Here is a 19,267-nt window from a genome sequence, read left to right on the forward strand (position 1 = left end):
TCATATTCATTTTTAAAACACAATACTAATGTTTTAACTTAGGAAGAGTTCAGAAATCAATATTTGGTGGAATAACCTGGATTTTCAATCACAGCTTTCATGCGTCTTGGCATGCTCTCCACCAGTCTTTCACATTGATGTTGGGTGACTTAATGCCACTCCTGGCGCAAAAATTCAAGCAGCTCGGCTTTGTTCGATGGCTTGTGACCATCCATCTTCCTCTTGATCACATTCCAGAGGTTTTCATTGGAGTTCAGGCCATGACAGGGTTGGCCATGACAGGGTCTTGATCTGGTGGTCCTCCATCCACACCGTGGCTGTGTGGCATTGTCCTGCTGGAAAAACCAATCCTCAGAGTTGGGGAACGTCAGAGCAGAAGGAAGCAAGTTTTCTTCCAGGACAACCTTGTACATGGCTTGATTTATGCGTTCTTCACAAAGACAAATCTTCCTGATTCCAGCCTTGCTGAAGCACCCCCTGAACATCACTGATCCTCCAAAATGTCACAGTGGGTGCGAGACAATGTGGCTTGTAGGCCTCTCCAGGTCATTAGACAACCAGGTCCTCTACGGTCCAATCCGTATGGTCTTTTGCAAACCTCAGCCTGGCTCTTTGCTTCTCATTGGTCTTTTTTCTAGCTTTGCATGACTTCAGCCCTGCCTCTAAGAGCCTGATTCGAACCGTCCTCGCCATGCACTTCACCCCAGCTGCCGTTTGCCATTCTTTTTGTAGGTCACTTGATATCATCCTACAGTCGTTGAGTGACATTCAAATGAGTTGTCGGTCATCCCGGTCAGTGGAGTCATTTTCGCCCTCTGCCAGTCTGTAGCTTTGTTGTCCCCAATGTCTGCTGCTTGACCTTGTTCTTATGAACCGCCATCTTTGAAATTGTAAGGATGGAAGCAACCTGACACTCACTGTATCCCTCTGCCAGTAAAGCCAGAATTGAACCCTTCTTTCGCTCACTCAAAACTTTCCTTTTCAACTCTTTTGGCATGGTCAATTGTTATTTTTAACTCCAATTACTTTTGAGGTACTACTAGCACTGCTTTTGCCATCCAGCTGGTCCTATTGCAAGAGGATAGTGATGACCACAGCAGTGGTTTTTATACTTTTCCCTCGTTAAATAAGATTTGGTTCAGATGATCACCTAATCAGTACCTCATTCAGTAGAATGAGGTGTGGCTGTGTTGGAATTCAACAGACACTGGAATGGAAGCAATACATGTAGAGATGCTGATTTAAGAAAAATATGCAGCTGTCTCTTAATTTTTTTCCCCAGAGCTGTACAGTTCAAGAGAGGTATTCATTGTCACAGTAAATTGAAACAGATGAATACAGGCTGGAAAAAAAGCAAAAGCAACCACATTTGGCAACAATAGGCAAAAGGGTTAACTGTCATGGGTGCATAGCCAAGGAATAAATGTGAATAAATATGGTGGTAGCAGATAAGGCGAGTTTCCCCCCTTACAATGCAAAGTGCTGAGAAGCCATATACCCATCATCAACAGGCATAATGGAAGAAGAGTGTGTGCGTGTGAATGTGTGCCAAGTCCGACTGTAACCTTGTCTCTGCAGAGGCTCTCGATGAGCGTGTCTGCCTCCTCCATGCATCCGTACATGACCATGGCGATTCCAACGGCCAGGCCGCGCAGGATCTTCTCGTGCTGCGTCTCCTGGGCGTAGCCCACCATGTCCTCAATGGCCTGTGCCGACTTCGAGCCCAGCATGACCAGCCCCAGGGCCAGCCCCACAGCCTCACCTGGGAACAGAGGGCAGACGCAGACATGAGCGCCGCATGATGGTAGAGGTCTGTGCGGGACTGATTTCTTTATCCCACCCACTCCTACAGCTTTTCATACCGGACGCGACTACTCCCGCTGGCTTTTTGTCCGACTCCCACCCGCAAGAACTGGTCCCGAACCAAACCGCAGTCCTGCAAATGTTATTTTAGGCTTATGTGACACAGCTTGCTTGGCAGACCATGGTCCCAGCAATTTTTGTGCCCTATAGGAAAAACCAAAATGGGCAAAAATAACCAAGAAATACATTAAAAAAAATTAGATTCTCACGTGGCCAATTATATTAAGCTATCGGTATTACTGGGCTATATCAGCCAATAGGCTAGACAGTTTGAAAGAGCCAGAGTTGGAGCGAGAACGGACACTTGCGCTTTTACTTCAGCTACGTTTTGCATAATCTAGCCTACCTTAAAGGAAAGGTTCACCCATTTTGAATGTTATATTGTTTTTGTGTATCTCTGAGTGATGTTCTATCAATTCCCTGGGTCATTTCATGTTTTCATCTGTATTTGAGTTAACAGCATTCAAGCAGCCAGAAATCCATCCAGTATGACGTAGCACCATGATGAAGTCGCTGACTACACTGGAAGTTAACAGGAATACAACTTTTAGATCGCAAAGACGTCTATCATACATGTCATTACTCGGAAGGATTTCTTATCTCGAATGAGCCATTGATCATATTTTTGTAATATTCCTACCTCGAAAAATGTGTAATTTAACTGAATTTTTCCTATTTGTGTCTGCTTTTTTAGTCCAGGGTGCTGTTGCCAGAGATATTATAGAAAGCAGATAGGAATACAATGAATAAAGAAATGTATAACGCCCCGCGCTGCAGACTGTCAATGAATCGCGTTCAAGTTGTCATGCTGAGTCACGCAGTTGTTAAGCTAATTGTCACACAATCCCCTCTCAAAGTCAGTGTATGTCGATAAACGTGCCTATTTTCTTCAAAAGTACGTAATGTCACGATTCCAAAGCTATACGATACTACAGATAGTAAGTTAATTATCTCACATCTTTGAAAAGATTTGTAATGTTGTACTTCTTGTTGACGAAATTCGTGCTTATGTTGGGTTTTTGAGCTAGCGCCCAATAAACTCCCCTTCACCCCTTGAAGGAGAGCGCTCCTTGTCCCAGAATCGCCCAGAATGCACTGCACGACCCATTGACATAGCATGGGTAACATTTCCCCAACTTCTCAAAAGTATATCTGCCGTTGTGAACGTTAGACTCCTCTCTGAGGCACATCGATCTGCAGGTTGAACATGGTGAGATTGTAGACTCTTAAATTGATAGTTCAGTTTGTTTAGGCAATTTTAAAGTTAACTAGCTACATTGCATGCTGATATTGTCTTTGGTATTAGAGCCCATAGAGAAAGCATTGCAGATGAGTCGACTTGAGCTGAAACAGATTTCCATAACGATTTTCCATGTTGCTACCAACCTTATTATAAACACTAAAATTAAAGAACAAAAAAAATTCAAAAAATGTTGTTCTCAGTGTTATTTAACACTGTCAATTAAAGGAATGAGTGGTTTTGGGTGGATAGTTCCTATTTTTAAGCCAATTTCCTGCAACTACTAATTTCTCCATGGAGCCGAGTTTTTTTCCTTCAGTTTTAAAGCAAGTTTCCTGCAATTCTACAAATGTTTCCATGCAGCTGAGAAAACATTTAGCAGTTTTAAAGCTAATTGGCAATTCTATTCATTTATCCATGAATGTGTTATTTTGCTCAAACATTAAATTCATTGTTTTTGGAATTGCCAATTCTCCGTCTATCTTTTATTTTGGTGATTGAGAACTAACAAAGACTATATTATTTAAAAAAAAAATATAGGTCCACTATCTTTTCCACATACTTTATATTTGGGTTTTAGTCGTTTAAGTTTACACTTAAGTGTTTTCCATCCCAGAAATATATTTAAACAAAATAAAAGGCTACCCGAGGATTAAAATGGCTGTACACAATAATACCAAAGTCAATATAATCATGTGAAGGAGCTAGCTGTAAAATTGCCTAAACAAACTGTACTATCAATTTAGGAGTTCATCTCACACAGTTCAGCTTGTAGTTCCTCTCTGCCCAGAGCGAGTGCAGAGTGCATTGCTATGGCAACAACAGACACAGGGCGCATTGCGAGATGGTACTTGAAGGAGAAACGGAGTTGAATAATTTAGTACACCGGTCAGACTCAGCACATCTAAGCTAAGTTCCTACACGATTTCCTGATTTTACAGATGGACCACTTAGAAATTAAATCATGGGGAACACTTATTTTACCCACTGATAGAACATAGGCTTTCACCAAATTGATAGGAGTTTCATTTTTTTTTCTGGGGTTGGATCATTCCTTAATAGAGACCACATGTGCACCTGATCTCGCATGCCCAACTAGGAGAGGAAGGCTACTGAAACTTAAGGCAGCAAGAATGATGAAGAAACTTTGTCTAACGTTATATAGCCATCAAACTAAACTCTGGACCTCGAAGCCAGTTCCACTGAGTTTTTTTTTTATTGTTCCCCTCTAATCAGGGACTGACTTATACCTGGGAAACCAGGTGGGTGCAATGAATTACCAGCTGGAAGAGAAAACCAGCAGGCTGCGGACCTCGTAGGGTAAGAGTTGAATACCCCTGGCCTATAGCCTAGGAGCGGGACGATTTGCAGCCAGAGACAAATAACGTTGCGCCTTTTCCTTCGCAACTCAATTCACGTTGGTTGAGTGCCCTCCACTTCTTTCCATTACCAATATTTATTTCAAGACACTGTAGTAAACTGTAGCCTAATCGTATTAAAGTGAATTTCCTTGGAAAGAAACTGTACCATGCTTCTCTGCCCATGCATTTAATTGAGACCACACATTTAGCCTATTGTCGCACATGATCTTGCACGCCCAACTAGGAGAGGAGAGGTATAGGCTACTGAACTTGAAGCAGCGAATGATGAGTGTGTGTGTGTGAGAATAGTGTGACAAAAAGGTGCTTTTAATACAATATATTGGAGAACGCATACAAAACAGAAAGATGACCGTTTCCATAATTGTCTGACCACCTGCACCCAGTACGAAAAATGCAGACCGCGCCGCAATGATCTCTTCCCTCTACATATAGAACACGGTGCTCCTATAGGATATACAATAGGACAACACGGTGCTCCAATTGGGCAATAGGAGCACCGTGTTGTTTTCGCTAGTATCACTGAACTCTTATCAAAATGTTTTTCTGAATTCACTACCGATGGGGATTTGACATCCCATGTTACACTCTATAAAGGCTAGAGAGATGCTAGTTGGCTACATTTAAACTTGAATAGCACTGAATTCCCTATTGTCTGTTCAGGTTCATGTACCTGTTACTGCGTCATCCTGGTACAGGTTAGACTTGAGCAGGTCGTACACATCCTGCCTGGCTGTCCCCAAGGCAGCCAATCCCAGGCCTAAACCTCCGCCATGACGGACAATCTGTGGAAGCAAACAAAGCAAACCACAGACACAAAGACTTTGTATTCAACTCAAAAGTGACATGATGTCCCTCTGATGGGCTTCATATAATTATTTATATACCGGTACTGCTTACACACACACACAAGATCAAATCTAAGTGACCAAAGGGGTAGGGAGGCTATGGGTTGATTTGGAATTGGGCGCTATAAATGTGACGCATCTGCTTGTTGCCACTCACGTCGTTGCTGGCGTTCTTGAGCTGGCTGAGCAGGTAGTCGATAATGTCCCCCCCGTGGTTGGCGTGGATCAGCCCGAGGGCGTACAGCCCGCCTCCCTCCTGGTAGGCCGATCCAGCGGAGGTGTCTTTGGGCAGATATGTGGCCATCAACTGCAGCGCCTCTTTCTCGTGGCCCTGAAAATATGCAGAGATCTGGGTGAAAAGTGGTTCTTTATATAAAAATCAGAAAAACAAAAAAGAGGTCTCAGATATCCATTTAGGTTTAAATTGTTTCAGCAAAAGTTTACCTTGTGAATGACGCCAAGACTGGCTGTGGCAGTGAACTTGGCCCAGTTGGTGGCTCTTGCAAGCCACTCCAAGTTCTCTCTGTTAAAATAATGAATAAAATCACATCACACATTTAAACACATCTTTGTTCCTTTATGTCCTCACACCACTAGGTAAATGTAAAACTATACTGGCAAAACAGAAGGTGATAGTCTCCATTTGTTAATGTTAAAGCATAGTGGCTATACCTGAGGAACTGGTCACTTGTGGTACCCGTATGCATGAAGGAGTTGGCTATGACCGTGGCTGTGTGGCACACTGAATTTCGGACTGCATCCTGGAATAAGTAGACGAAGCAACAAAATGTGCGTGAAAACCTTTTAACCTTGGAGGTAAAAAATCCAGTATATATCCAATATCAGTCAAAAGTGTGAACACCTACTCATTCAAGAGTTTCTTGATTTTTACTATTGTCTACATTATATTATAATAATAGTGAAGACATCAAAACTATGAAATAACATATGGAATCATGTAGTAATCAAAAAAAAGAAGTGTTAAACAAATAAAAATATATTTTATATTTGAGATTCTAAAAAGTAACCACCCCTTGCCTTGACAACGTTGCACACTCTTGGCATTCTCTCAACCAGCTTCATGAGGTAGTCACCTGGAATACATTTCAATTAACAGGTGTGCCTTCTTAAAAGTTAATTTCACAAATTTCTTTCCCTTCTTATTGTGTTTGAGCCAATCAGTTGTGTTGTGACATGGTAGGGGTGGCATACAGAAGAAAGCCCTATTTGGTAAAAGACCAAGTCCATATTATGGCAAGAACAGCTCAAATAAGCAAAGAGAAACGATAGTCCATCAATACTTTAAGACTTGAAGGTCAGTCACTTCATAAAATTTGAAGAACTTTGAAAGTTTCTTCAAGTAGATCTGCAAAAAACATCAAGCGCTATGATGAAACTGGCTCTCATGAGGACCGCCACAGGAAAGGAAGACCCAGAGTTACCTCTGCTGCAGAGGATAAGTTCATTAAAGTTACCAGCCTCAGAAATTGCAGCCCAAATAATTGCTTCACTAAGTTCAAGTAACAGACACATCGCAATATCAACTGGCCTTCATGGTTGAATTGCTGCAAAGAAACCACTAAAGGACACCAATAAGAAGAAGAGACTTGCTTGGGCCAAGAAACACGAGCAATGGACATTAAACCGGGGGAAATCTGTCCTTTGGTCTGATGAATCCAAATTCGAGATTTTTGGTTCCAACCGGCGTGTCTTTGTCGGACGCAGAGTAGGTGAACTGATGATCTCTGCAAGTGTGGTTCCCACCGTGAAGCATGGAGGTGATGGTGTGATGGTGCTTTGCTGGTGACACTTGCTGATTTATTTAGAATTCAAGGCACACTTAACCAGCATGGCTACCACAGCATTCTGCAGTGATACGCCATCCCATCTGGTTTGCACTTAGTGGGACTATCATTTGTTTTTCAACAGGACAATGACCCAACTCAACTATTTGACCAAGAAGGAGAGTTATGGAGGGCTCCATCAGATGACCTGGCCTCCACAATCACCCATCCTCAACCCAATTGAGATGGTTTGGGATGAGTTGGACCGCAGAGTGAAGGAAAAGCAGCCAACAAGTGCTCAGCATTTGTGGGAACTCCTTCAAGACTGTTGGAAAAGCATTCCAAGTGAAGCTGGTTGAGAGAATGCCAAGAGTGTGCAAAGCTGTCATCAAGGTAAAGGGTGGCTACTTTGAAGAATCTCAAATATATTTTGATTTGTTCAACACTTTTTGGGTTACTACGTAATTCCATGTGTTATTTCATAGTTTTGATGTCTACCCCAGTATTCTACAATGTAGAAAATAGTAAAAAAGAAATAAAAACCCTTGAGTGAGTAGGTGTCCAAACTTGAGACTGGTACTGTATGTCTAATACTCATACTGGCATCCTTTACCTTTGTGTTCTTGAGAATCATTAGGTCTGTGTTGTTGTTCCGGATGAGGAACTGTAGATGCAATTCGATGGCCATTTCGCCGCTGAGAATTTTTGTCATCTTTGCATTCTGGTCCTTCGGCTCATCGTTCTATGGAAGCAGAGGCAGGGCTGACCAATTATTTTGGGTGACAACAACCATTTAAAATTGCAAAAGTCAACCATCAGGTAGAGGTGGGGGTAACATTGGGTCTTTCGTACTCACGTCTGCTGCTTTTCCTGCAGGGGAGCTGCCGGCCTTATCGTCCGTCTCCATAGCATCACTGAGACAAAGGAGAAAATATGATAACTTCCATGCAACTTAAAAGATACAAAACAATCCTGATTGGCTAAACTTGGCAAAATCAACTTCGTTTCACAGTAAATTATTTGTGAAGTGTCAAGATATTCTGCCTACACAGAGATGCAATTTTAACACATCTTACTACATTTTCTACCCATTTACCCTGTTCCATCCATCTTTCCATAACCCTTTTTTCTTTCCTTTACCTACCCCTCACACCCTGAGGCTGTACCCTCCGCCTCGCCTACCTGTCTTTGTCCAGGGTGGGCACGGTGCCCGTGTTGGTAGAGCCGGGCACGGCAGGGATGGGCGTGCCCACAGTGCGCAGGTTCTGGATGACGGAGGAGAGGAACTGCTGGCTGGCGCTTTCATACAGGTCGAAGCAGATCTGGTAGGCCATCAACAGGTTGTCTTCCTTCACCAGCTTCTCCAGGATGTCACTCACCGCCTGTGGGTCATCCAGGAAGATCAGGCACTGTGGAGGAGAGAGAAAGAAGGGAGAAACAAAGTTTGAGTGTGATGCATGGTGGTCAAGTGGTTACTTCCTTCTATTAGTAAAGTGTATTTATATGACATTGAACACATTTGCAGCTAAAAGCTGAATTGCAGTAACCAAAACAAAAAGAGATTTAGGTGGGGGAATGAAGACCGGTAATCTCTAGTCAGCCTCAAAGCGACTGATTCTGCTGGCAACACACGTGAGTATGGGTACATGCAAACTGTTTGTCCTGATGAAGACCCACCTCAGACCAAAACATTGCTACAAATAAAAGTGGTTTATGAACAATATTGTGTTTGTCTTCTCGTTTCCTCATGCAGTTTCTCACATACCCCCCTAACAATAAGGTGTGCATGTGACAATGTTAATTTTCAAAGTAATTTGTCATTGAATGACTGTCTAATTCCACTGGGTCAAGATGTTAGTTTCAGATGGTGAAATCAGAGAACCATCCTACCACCAAACTGTGGGAAGCTGAATGGATACGAAAAAAATCTGAGCTCAATTTGAAGTGTCCTTTCTTCCTGTTACCTGGCAAACGTTGATGAAGTCAGGCTTCTCCAGATTCATGTAGAGCTTGACCAGCACTCGGAGGACCTCATTGCGGAACTTCTTATTTTGCAGTGACATGCAGACCTTCAAGCTGTAGGCCAGTAGGCCACTAACGTCATTCTGTACAAAACGAGAAAAAGGAAGAGGGTTAGGATTGCAAGTTGTCACTGGAAGAAAAACAGATGTGGATTTTCATGGAGCTAATAATTTTTGATTACATTAAGTAGTCAAATTAAACTTAATTTGTGTAACCAAAACAGAATTGGTTCAGAAGACGAGCAGGGGAACCACTGACCGATTTGAGGATGGTCTTCTCAAAGATGTCCAGGCGCCGCGTCTCCAGGGCAATGCCGATGGCCTGCTTGTACTTGTGGTCACCCAGGCACCGCAAGAACATCTTGTTGACGATGCCCTCCAGCCGGGGGTCGATGCTCTTCTTCTCCTCATCCTCGGGAAGCTCAGCGTTCTCCACCCGTTGCTTGGTGTAGTGGTCGATACATTTGGCTAAGAGGGAGAGACAGAGGTCATCAAATAACTGCTTTATACCGCTGAGGAATAATTAACCGCTGTGATTTGTGGTATCAGTGAGTTGATATCTGAATTAGCAACGCTGGTCAGTGGGTATACATCAATTGAACGTTATTGAGGTGTCTATGGGTAATGTAACAAAAGGGAAGCCTAAAGATCAGCAGGACCCTGAGGTCATCATCAAGATTGTGTACTTGGGGACACCAAAACATGCAGTTGTGACATCACTCACCGATAATGGTCTCCACATACTCAGAGTCGTCTGTGACATTGAAAAGGTCTCCTGCACCCAGAGCGTAGTTCAACGACTCATCAAATGCCCCGAGGTGGTAGAACACTTTAGAAGCCACCAAGGCAGCAAACGCCCTGCTCCGAAATGTCTCATCTTCATACAGGACCTCGCTGTGAGGAGAGAACACCATTTAGAAATAAACCCATTTATCATGAAGAACTTTACCTTGTCATGTTTCTCTTCCAATAAAACTGGACAACTTTGTGCTTCATTTTCTTATTAAAAAACACATACATTTTGTCAACAGATCCCGATATCTCAGCCCAGAAGTCATTGACAATGGAGTTCAGCTTGTGCAGAGCAAACTCCTACAAGCAAAACAATCCCAACGTTAGAATAACATTTAAAGATCATGGTCTAATAGGATTTGTCTACTCTAGGGCCAGGATTGGTGACCCCTGGTGTATTCTCACTGAATAACAAGCTGTGTTTATGATACCTTGAGCTGGGGCTCCTCCTCATCCAGGAGCGAAATGATTCCAGCTGAAATCAAAGAATATGTAGCTAGTCAGTTTCAACATCATGGATAAAACCTGATACATATGTGTACCTAGCTAGCTAACATTTGTCATACCTAGCTAGTTAAATTAGCTACATGTGAAGCCCAAACAGGTCAAATGAGTAGCCGCGTTTACCAGGCTTTGAAAACAAATTATACAGCATGTTGTTTTACATTATCTAGTTTGCCTATTGGCAAGATGAGCCGGGCACAACTGTTGACAACTAGTAGGGTGTCCACCCACTCTGCCCAGCATGGTGAAAACACGCTCAGGTGATGACATTTCACTTATGTTATAAAAATACATTTCACCAAGACAAATATGATTATTTATGTTATGAATCATTCAGTGGGGTCTTATTCTAACATATAATTAACATTATCTCCCAAAATGTTGTAACTTAATACATCTGATAAGCAGAGCTCTGTTGACAGAGCGGTGCAGCTTTCTTGACAAAACTTGAGGAATTTACATTTTGTGGTAATTGTCTTTCTAGTTGTTTTCACAGCTCGCAAATAGCAAAATTAGCATGACACGAGCTGAAATAAATGTAAAAGGCTTTGAAAATAAAAAGCTAGCGGGAAGCTCAGTGCTTCATTGACATTTCACAGACATATTAGTGCTAAATACGGCTGCTAGAATCCTGACTAGAACCAAAAAATTTGATCATATTACTCCAGTGCTAGCCTCCCTACACTGGCTGCCTGTTAAGGCAAGGGCTGATTTCAAGGTTTTACTGCTAACCTACAAAGCATTACATGAGCTTGCTCCTACCTATCTTTCCGATTTGGTCCTGCCGTACATACCTACACGTACGCTACGATCACAAGACGCAGGCCTCCTAATTGACCCTAGAATTTCTAAGCAAACAGCTGGAGGCAGGGCTTTCTCCTATAGATCTCCATTTTTATGGAATGGTCTGCCTACCCATGTGAGAGACGTAGACTCGGTGTCAACTTTTTAGTCTTTACTGAAGACTCATCTCATCAGTGGGTCATATGATTGAGTGTAGTCTGGCCCAGGAGTGTGAAGGTGAACGGCCGTGGCGGAGATCTTTGTGGGCTATACTCGGCCTTGTCTCAGGATGGTAAGTTGGTGGTTGAAGATATCCCTCTAGTGGTGTGGGTTGGCTGTGCTTTGGCAAAGTGGGTGGGGAATATATCCTTCCTGTTTGGCCCTGTCCGGGGGTATCATCGGATGGGGCCACAGTGTCTCCTGACCCCTCCTGTCTCAGCTTCCAGTATTTATGCTGCAGTAGTTTGTGTCGGGGGGCTAGGGTCAGTTTGTTATATCTGGAGTACTTCTCCTGTCTTATCCGGTGTCCTGTGTGAATTTAAGTATGCTCTCTCTAATTCTCTTTCTTTCTCTCTCTCGGAGGACCTGAGCCCTAGGACCATGCCTCAGGACTACCTGGCATGATGACTCCTTGCTGTCCCTAGTCCACCTGGCCGTGCTGCTGCTCCAGCTTCAACTGTTCTGCCTGCGGCTATGGAACCCTGACCTGTTCACCGGACGTGCCACCTGTCCCAGACCTGCTGTTTTCAACTCTCTAGAGAGCGCAGGAGCGGTAGAGATATTCTTAATGATCGGCTATGAAAAGCCAACTGACATTTACTCCTGAGGTGCTGACTTGCTGCACCCTCGACAACTACTGTGATTATTATTATTTGACCATGCTGGTCATTTATGAACATCTTGGCCATGTTCTGTTATAATCTCCACCCAGCACAGCCAGAAGAGGACTGGCCACCCCTCATAGCCTGGTTCCTCTCTAGGTTTCTTCCTAGGTTTTGGCCTTTCTAGGGAGTTTTTCCTAGCCACCGTGCTTCTACACCTACATTGCTTGCTGTTTGGGGTTTTAGGCTGTGTTTCTGTACAGCACTTTGAGATATCAGCTGATGTAAGAAGGGCTATATAAATTTGATATATGCTTGTTTTTGTGACGACTAACAAAAATACACACACAGCAATTTCATTACACAAAATGATGCAAATTAACCTATAGACCGATAAGCATGAACCGTCAAATGTATTTTCTGCTGCTAACCGATTAACCATTAACATCCTTACATGTTAGGTTGGGAGAGGATTGGCGCATTTTCCATTTGAAACAACATTAGCGCATTATAGACTGCTGTTGAATAATTTATAAATAGTCAGACCGATTTACTAGCAAGCAATAGACTTTTATACAATGCAGGTTCACACATCAAACGATTAGTCTATAGCACTCTACACCCCGTGCATCATCAGTTGGAAATAGGAGATGTAGAACGTTTAGACTAAGTTAGCAAAACACCTGCTTATAATCATTAGTAAAACACTCCAACTACATTAAAATTAAGTTAATTTAAAAAAAAAATGAAACTTTCCTATTATGAATGTAGGCCTATTTAAACGGTTTTGATGGATATTTTAATTTCCTTACGGTCTTCATCCATAACCATCAGTTACACAGTTTTTAAATTACCGTCACAGCCCTAGACCTTATTTTTACCTCTGAACTTATTTAGGCTTGCCATAACAAAAGGGTCAAATACTTATCGACTCAAGACATTTCAGCTTTTCATTTAATTAATTCCACTTTGACATACGGGGTATTGTGTAGATCAGTGACAACCTCAATTTAATAAATGTTTAATTCAGGCTGTAACAACAAAATATAGAAAAAGTAAAGGGGTGTGAATACTTTCTGAAGGCACAGTACATTTTGGAATGACACATTTTGATATGAGGGTCATCAAAACTAAAGGAGAAACAACAGTGGGGGATGAGGTTGCACGTCCTGTTAAAAATAACACAGCTCAAAACCGCACAGAATCTAGGAACAATATGAACATCACTGGTTAGAGGACAATGTGTACAGTCGTGGCCAAAAGTTTTGAGAATGACACAAATATTAATTTTCAAAGTCTGCTGCCTCAGTTTGTATGATGGCAATTTGCATATACTCCAGAATGTTATGAAGAGTGATCAGATTAATTGCAAAGTTCCTCTTTGCCATGCAAATGAACTGAATCCCCCAAAAACATTTCCACTGCATTTCAGCCCTGCCACAAAAGGGCCAGCTGACATCATGTCAGTGATTCTCTCGTTAACACAGGTGTGAGTGTTGACGAGGACAATGCTGGAGATCACTCTGTCATGTTGATTGAGTTTGAATAACAGACTGGAAGCTTCAAAAGAAGGGTTGTGCTTGGAATCATTGTTCTTCCTCTGTCAAACATGGTTACCTGCAAGGAAACACGTGCCGTCATTATTGCTTTGTACAAAAAGGGCTTCACAGGTAAGGATATTGCTGCCAGTAAGATTGCACCTAAATCAACCATTTATCAGATCATCAAGAACTTCAAGGAGAGCAGTTCAATTGTTGTGAAGAAGGCTTCAGGGCGCCCAAGAAAGTCCAGCAAGCACCAGGACCGTCTCCTAAAGTTGATTCAGCTGAGGGATCGGGGCACCACCAGTACAGAGCTTGCTCAGGAATGGCAGCAGGCAGGTATGAATGCATCTGCATGAACAGTGAGGCGAAGACTTTGCTGCCTTTCTTGACACCAGACCGTCCTCAAAGAAGCCACTTCTCTCCAGGAAAAACATCAGGGACAGACTGATATTCTGCAAAAGGTACAGGGATTGGACTGCTGAGGACTGGGGTAAAGTCATTTTCTCTGATGAATCCCCTTTCCGATTGTTTGGGACATCCGGAAAAAAGCTTGTCCGGAGAAGACAAGCTGAGCGCTACCATCAGTCCTGTGTCATGCCAACAGTAAAGCATGCTGAGACCATTCATGTGTGGGGTTGCTTCTCAGCCAAGGGAGTGGGCTCACTCAAAATTTTGCCTAAGAACACAGCCATGAATAAAGAAATGGTACCAACACATCCTCCGAGAGCAACTTCTCCCAACCATCCAGGAACAGTTTGGTGGCGAACAATGCTTTTTCCAGGATGATGGAGCACCTTGTCATAAGGCAAAAGTGATAACTAAGTGGCTCGGGGAACAAAACATTGATATTTTGCATCCATGGCCAGGAAACTCCCCAGACCTTAATCCCATTGAGAACTTGTGTTCAATCCTCAAGAGGCGGGTGGACAAACAAAACCCCACAAATTCTGACAAACTCCAAGCATTGATTATGCAAGAATGGGCTGCCATCAGTCAGGATGTGGCCCAGAAGTTAATTGACAGCATGCCAGGGTGGATTGCAGAGGTCTTGAAAAAGAAGGGTCAACACTGCAAATATTGACTCTTTGCATCAACTTCATGTAATTGTCAATAAAAGCCTTTGACACTTATGAAATGCTTGTAATTATACTTCAGTATTCCATAGTAACATCTGACAAAAAAATCTAAAGAAACTGAAGCAGCAAACTTTGTGGAAATTAATATTTGTCATTCTCAAAACTTTTGGCCACGACTGTACAAGACAGCTAGCTACATTTTGAAGTGTTGCATTTTGTTTCAAGTGGGTCGCCAACTCTAAGTGTAACGCACAACTTTTTTTGTTAATCACTTCCATCGATATCACGCTGAAATCAATAGAACAGGGGGCAAACATTTGGGGTGTAGCATTGTTTAAACTAACACTATTCAACGGCCACATGGAAACTTGTAATAACCTATACATGGTTGGATGTTGATTTTGGGAGGCTGCCATCACGCAAGGGAACAAACTACTTTTTCTGTTAATTCCAACTATTCACAATCCGCCACAGGATATCAAGTGACAATGGTTGGCTGCTATTTGAATGATTGAAATTCAAACTAAGTCGTGTATTGGTGTGTGGCCAGCGACTTTTATAGAGACCACTTCGAATTATCCATGCCATTTAAGAATGCAGCTATCCTTTTCTGCGACCCCCAGCGCATGACTAAATCAACAGTACAAAACCAAAGATATTGATCTGTTTTAAGCAATTGATCTTGTCAACGTGTTGACTATAAACATCACCAATCTGAGGTAAAAAGGATGTGTAACACCCCCTCAATTCACTGTGGTCAAACATCAGCTTGTATAACATAGTAACATACACTGTCCACTTCATTAAAGTAGCGTAATATACATTAATTAGATATGGCTAAATAATTCAATATCTTTATTTAGGATGATACTAAATGAAGTAAACTATAAAAAATGTTAACCCTTTAGAGATTTAAAAATTGCTCCTAAGAACAATTGAACCAAACATTCGACTAGAGCGTCCATAGGGTCTGTGCAGAAAGCTGAACGTTAGACGTCCCTACTACATGTCATGTCAAAATCAATATATATCCAGTGGAGGCTCCTCAGAAGAGGAAGGGGAGGACCATACTCCTCAGTGAATATCATAAAAATAGTGAAACATTAAAAAGGTTATCCATTTTAGATAAAACTATACTAAATATATTAATTTCACCAAATAATTGATTACAACACTAAGGTCTACAGTAGCCTCAACAGCACTCTGTAGGGTAGCACCATGGTGTAGCCAGAGGATAGCTAGTTTCCGTCCTACTCTGGGTACATTGCCTTCAATACAAAACCTAGGAGGCTAATGGTTCTCACCCCCTTCCATAGACATGCAGTTATTATGACAACTTACGGAGGACGTCCTCCAACCTATCAGAGCTTTGCAGCATGAACTGACATTGCCCACCCAATCAAAGGATCAAATAATGGTACTGAAACCATAAGCTACAGCTAGCTAACACTGCAGTGCATAAATATGGTGAGTAGATGACCGAGAAAGTGAAAGACAATAGTTTAACTGTTTAAGAAAGAAAAAGGACAAGCAAGAGAGAGAGCTAGCAATATTTCGCTGTATTTTTATCTCTCACTTCGCTAGCTAGTTTAGCCTACTCAAACAGAAAGGGTTGCCATGTTAGCTCTGGCTATGACTATACACCACAGGAAATTTTCCAGGTAAGTTTTATTAATTTATTGCCACCGGGGCCCGCCAGTGTAACTGCTAGCTAACTGTACTGCATGCTTGTAGAGGGAGTACTAATGTGTTAGTTCTAGTAGCTATGTTGATTGACGTTAGCTAATATGGGGACAACGATGTAGCGTTTAAAGATTATGATATGAAGGTTTGGCTTGGCATGTTTTTTTTCACCTGATCACATACTGCTGATGTGTTGTGCACTGAAGCCTACAAGCAAAGGGAAACGGTGAGAGTAGAGTGCGTAGATGTGAGAAGGAATTAACAAGCAAAGTAATTATGCTCTTTGTTTGTGGCTGCTATGAAAGTGAACTGTGAGTGTGATCAGGGGGTATTCATTCCTCCGATTCTGTTGAAAAACATTTCTTAAACAGAAGCAAACAGAACGGGGATAAACATACCTGAATTTGTCCAATAAATACTCTCGTTTGTAACTGTTGAACTAACGGTTACACTGTCACCTTGATGTCTCAAATGTTTCTCTCGACCTCTGCAACTGTAAACTTTCACTCATAGGCTAGGTTGTAGCAACCTCATTATGGGTATAGAAAAAATTTGAGTATCATGTAGTAACCTAAACCTATCGATGTTACATTGAACTGGGTGAATGGAATATGACTGACAGTCATCCAATATGCTGTAATAGAAATAAGGCCCATAAAAACAAATAGTCCCCTTATCTTAAACGGCACCGACCGCCACTGTATCTATTTCACCTATAGATATCGTTTTATGTACTCCGGAGTTTAGAAGACGAGTTCAATGGTAAGTCAGTCACGTAGCCTTAATTCTCACACAGCATCCAGCCTAGCTGAAACAATGCTATTTCCTTACAAGGTAACAGCTAATGTGATGCAGGTACTAACTAAACTCAGCAAAAAAAGAAACCTCCCTTTTTCAGGACCCTGTCTTTCAAAGATAATCAGTAGAAATCCAAATAACTTCACAGATCTTCACCGTTTCCCATGCCTGTTCAATGAACCATAAACAATTCATGAACATGCACATGTGGAACGGTCGATAAGACACTAACAGCTTACAGACGGTAGGCAATTAATGTCACAGTTATGAAAACTTAGGACACTAAAGAGGCCTTTCTACTGACTCTGAAAAACACCAAAAGAAAGGTGCCCAGGGTCCCTGCTCATCTGCATGAACGTGCCTTAGGCATGCTGCAAGGAGGCATGAGGACTGCAGATGTGGCCAGGGCAATAATTTGCCATGTCCGTACTGTGAGACGCCTAGGACAGCGCTACAGGGAGACAGGGCGGACAGGTAATCATCCTCGCAGTGGCAGACCACGTGTAACAACAACATCAAGCCTGCGGGACAGGTACAGGATGGCAACAACAACTGCCCGAGTTACACCAGGAACGCACAATCCCTTCATCAGTGCTCAGACTGTCCGCAATAGGCTGAGAGAGGCTGGACTGAGGGCTTGTAGGCCTGTTGTAAGGCAGGTCCTCACCAGCAACAATGTCGCCCATGGGCACAAACCCACCGTCGCTGGACCAGACAGGACTGGCAAAAAGTGCTCTTCACTGACAAGTCGCGGTTTTGTCTCACCAGGGGTGATGGTCGGATTCGCGTTTATCGTCGAAGGATTGAGCGTTACACCGAGGCCTGTACTCTGGAGCGGGATCGATTTGGAAGTGGAGGGTCCGTCATGGTCTGGGGCGGTGTGTCACAGCATCATCGGACTGAGCTAGTTGTCACTGCAGGCAATCTCAACGCTGTGCATTACAGGGGGGACATCCTCCTCCCTCATGTGGTACCCTTCCTGCAGGCTCATCCTGACATGACCCTCCAGCCATACTGCTCGTGACAGGAATGTCAGTGTTCTGCCATGGCCAGCAAAGAGCCCGGATCTCAATCCCATTGAGCACGTCGGGGACCTGCTGGATCGGGGGGTGAGGGCTAGGGCCATTCCGCCCAGAAATGTCCGGGAACTTGCAGGTGCATTGGTGGAAGAGTGGGGTAACATCTCACAGCAAGAACTGGCAAATCTGGTGCAGTCCATGAGGAAGAGATGCACTGCAGTACTTAATGCAGCTGGTGACCACACCAGATACTGACTGTTACTATTGATTTTGACCCCCCCTTTGTTCAGGGACACATTATTCCATTTCTGTTAGTCACATGTCTGTGGAACTTGTTCAGTTTATGTCTCAATTATTGAATCTTGTTATGTTCATACAAATATTTACACATGTTAAGTTTGCTGAAAATAAACACAGTTGACAGTGAGAGGACGTTTCTTTTTTGCTGAGTTTAAGTAGCTAAATTTAGATAGCCAGCTAACATTAGTTAGCGTTAGCTAAATTGTTGTCCAACAGCTGATGCCGACTATAGAGTCATGAAACAATATAGCTAACGCTAACTATCAATAATGTTTTGGAATACATTTGTCTGTTTCTAGCTAGTTAGTTTGGTAACGTTAGTTCGCTTGAAAAGTTTGTAAAATAGGTAGCCAGCTAATATGTGACTCGGCATCTTTCCCGTATTCCATGCTCACATTTGCTAACGTTACTGCTTACCGGCAGATGTTATCATGTTTGGTTCTTTATTCGCCCCCTCAACTCCAAGAACCCAGGTACCGTTTCAGTTAGCAACAATGAACTTATGGAAAATCAAAATCTTGACAGGACCGTAAAGGTGTCCGTTGTTCTCAACAGAGGGACACTTGTCTCTTGAAAATAATTGTTCTGCTCAATAATGAACGCCCCCTTCTGAAAGACCCATAGTTAGGTATATATAGTTAGTGCCTGGTGAAATTACAGTTCATCGTTGTCAAATTGGCTGATTCTTGAAAAGGGTGAAGGAAAATTATGATTTAAATCATTGTCAAAAGACTGTATATTTCGATTCTTAGAACATTTAAAGCATCATGTCGGTATGATTTTGTTTCGACAAACAGGCTTCTATTCTGCCA

General features: G+C 42.6%; 1 protein-coding gene across 1 annotated transcript in view; it reads right to left on the minus strand.

Annotated features, from left to right (window-relative positions):
* The window catches only part of LOC120054610 (26S proteasome non-ATPase regulatory subunit 1-like), a 102,178-nt gene extending 83,128 nt beyond the window's left edge, over window positions 1-19,050 (minus strand). Inside the window, exons 1-14 of the mRNA XM_039002084.1 lie at window positions 18,873-19,050; window positions 10,359-10,402; window positions 10,154-10,227; window positions 9,860-10,029; window positions 9,395-9,603; window positions 9,079-9,219; window positions 8,297-8,523; window positions 7,971-8,028; window positions 7,728-7,856; window positions 6,003-6,091; window positions 5,775-5,853; window positions 5,488-5,661; window positions 5,156-5,267; window positions 1,566-1,762 (exon numbers count right to left, since the gene is read on the minus strand). Of these exons, the coding sequence (XP_038858012.1) occupies window positions 1,566-1,762; window positions 5,156-5,267; window positions 5,488-5,661; window positions 5,775-5,853; window positions 6,003-6,091; window positions 7,728-7,856; window positions 7,971-8,028; window positions 8,297-8,523; window positions 9,079-9,219; window positions 9,395-9,603; window positions 9,860-10,029; window positions 10,154-10,227; window positions 10,359-10,402; window positions 18,873-18,888 (1,719 nt within the window). The 5' untranslated portion in view covers window positions 18,889-19,050. The remainder of the gene's footprint in view (window positions 1-1,565; window positions 1,763-5,155; window positions 5,268-5,487; window positions 5,662-5,774; window positions 5,854-6,002; window positions 6,092-7,727; window positions 7,857-7,970; window positions 8,029-8,296; window positions 8,524-9,078; window positions 9,220-9,394; window positions 9,604-9,859; window positions 10,030-10,153; window positions 10,228-10,358; window positions 10,403-18,872) is intronic.
* Between the last annotated feature and the right edge of the window lie 217 nt (window positions 19,051-19,267).

The sequence above is a fragment of the Salvelinus namaycush genome, chromosome 10 (assembly GCF_016432855.1).
Source record: "Salvelinus namaycush isolate Seneca chromosome 10, SaNama_1.0, whole genome shotgun sequence".
NCBI classification, from domain to species: Eukaryota; Metazoa; Chordata; class Actinopteri; order Salmoniformes; family Salmonidae; genus Salvelinus; species Salvelinus namaycush.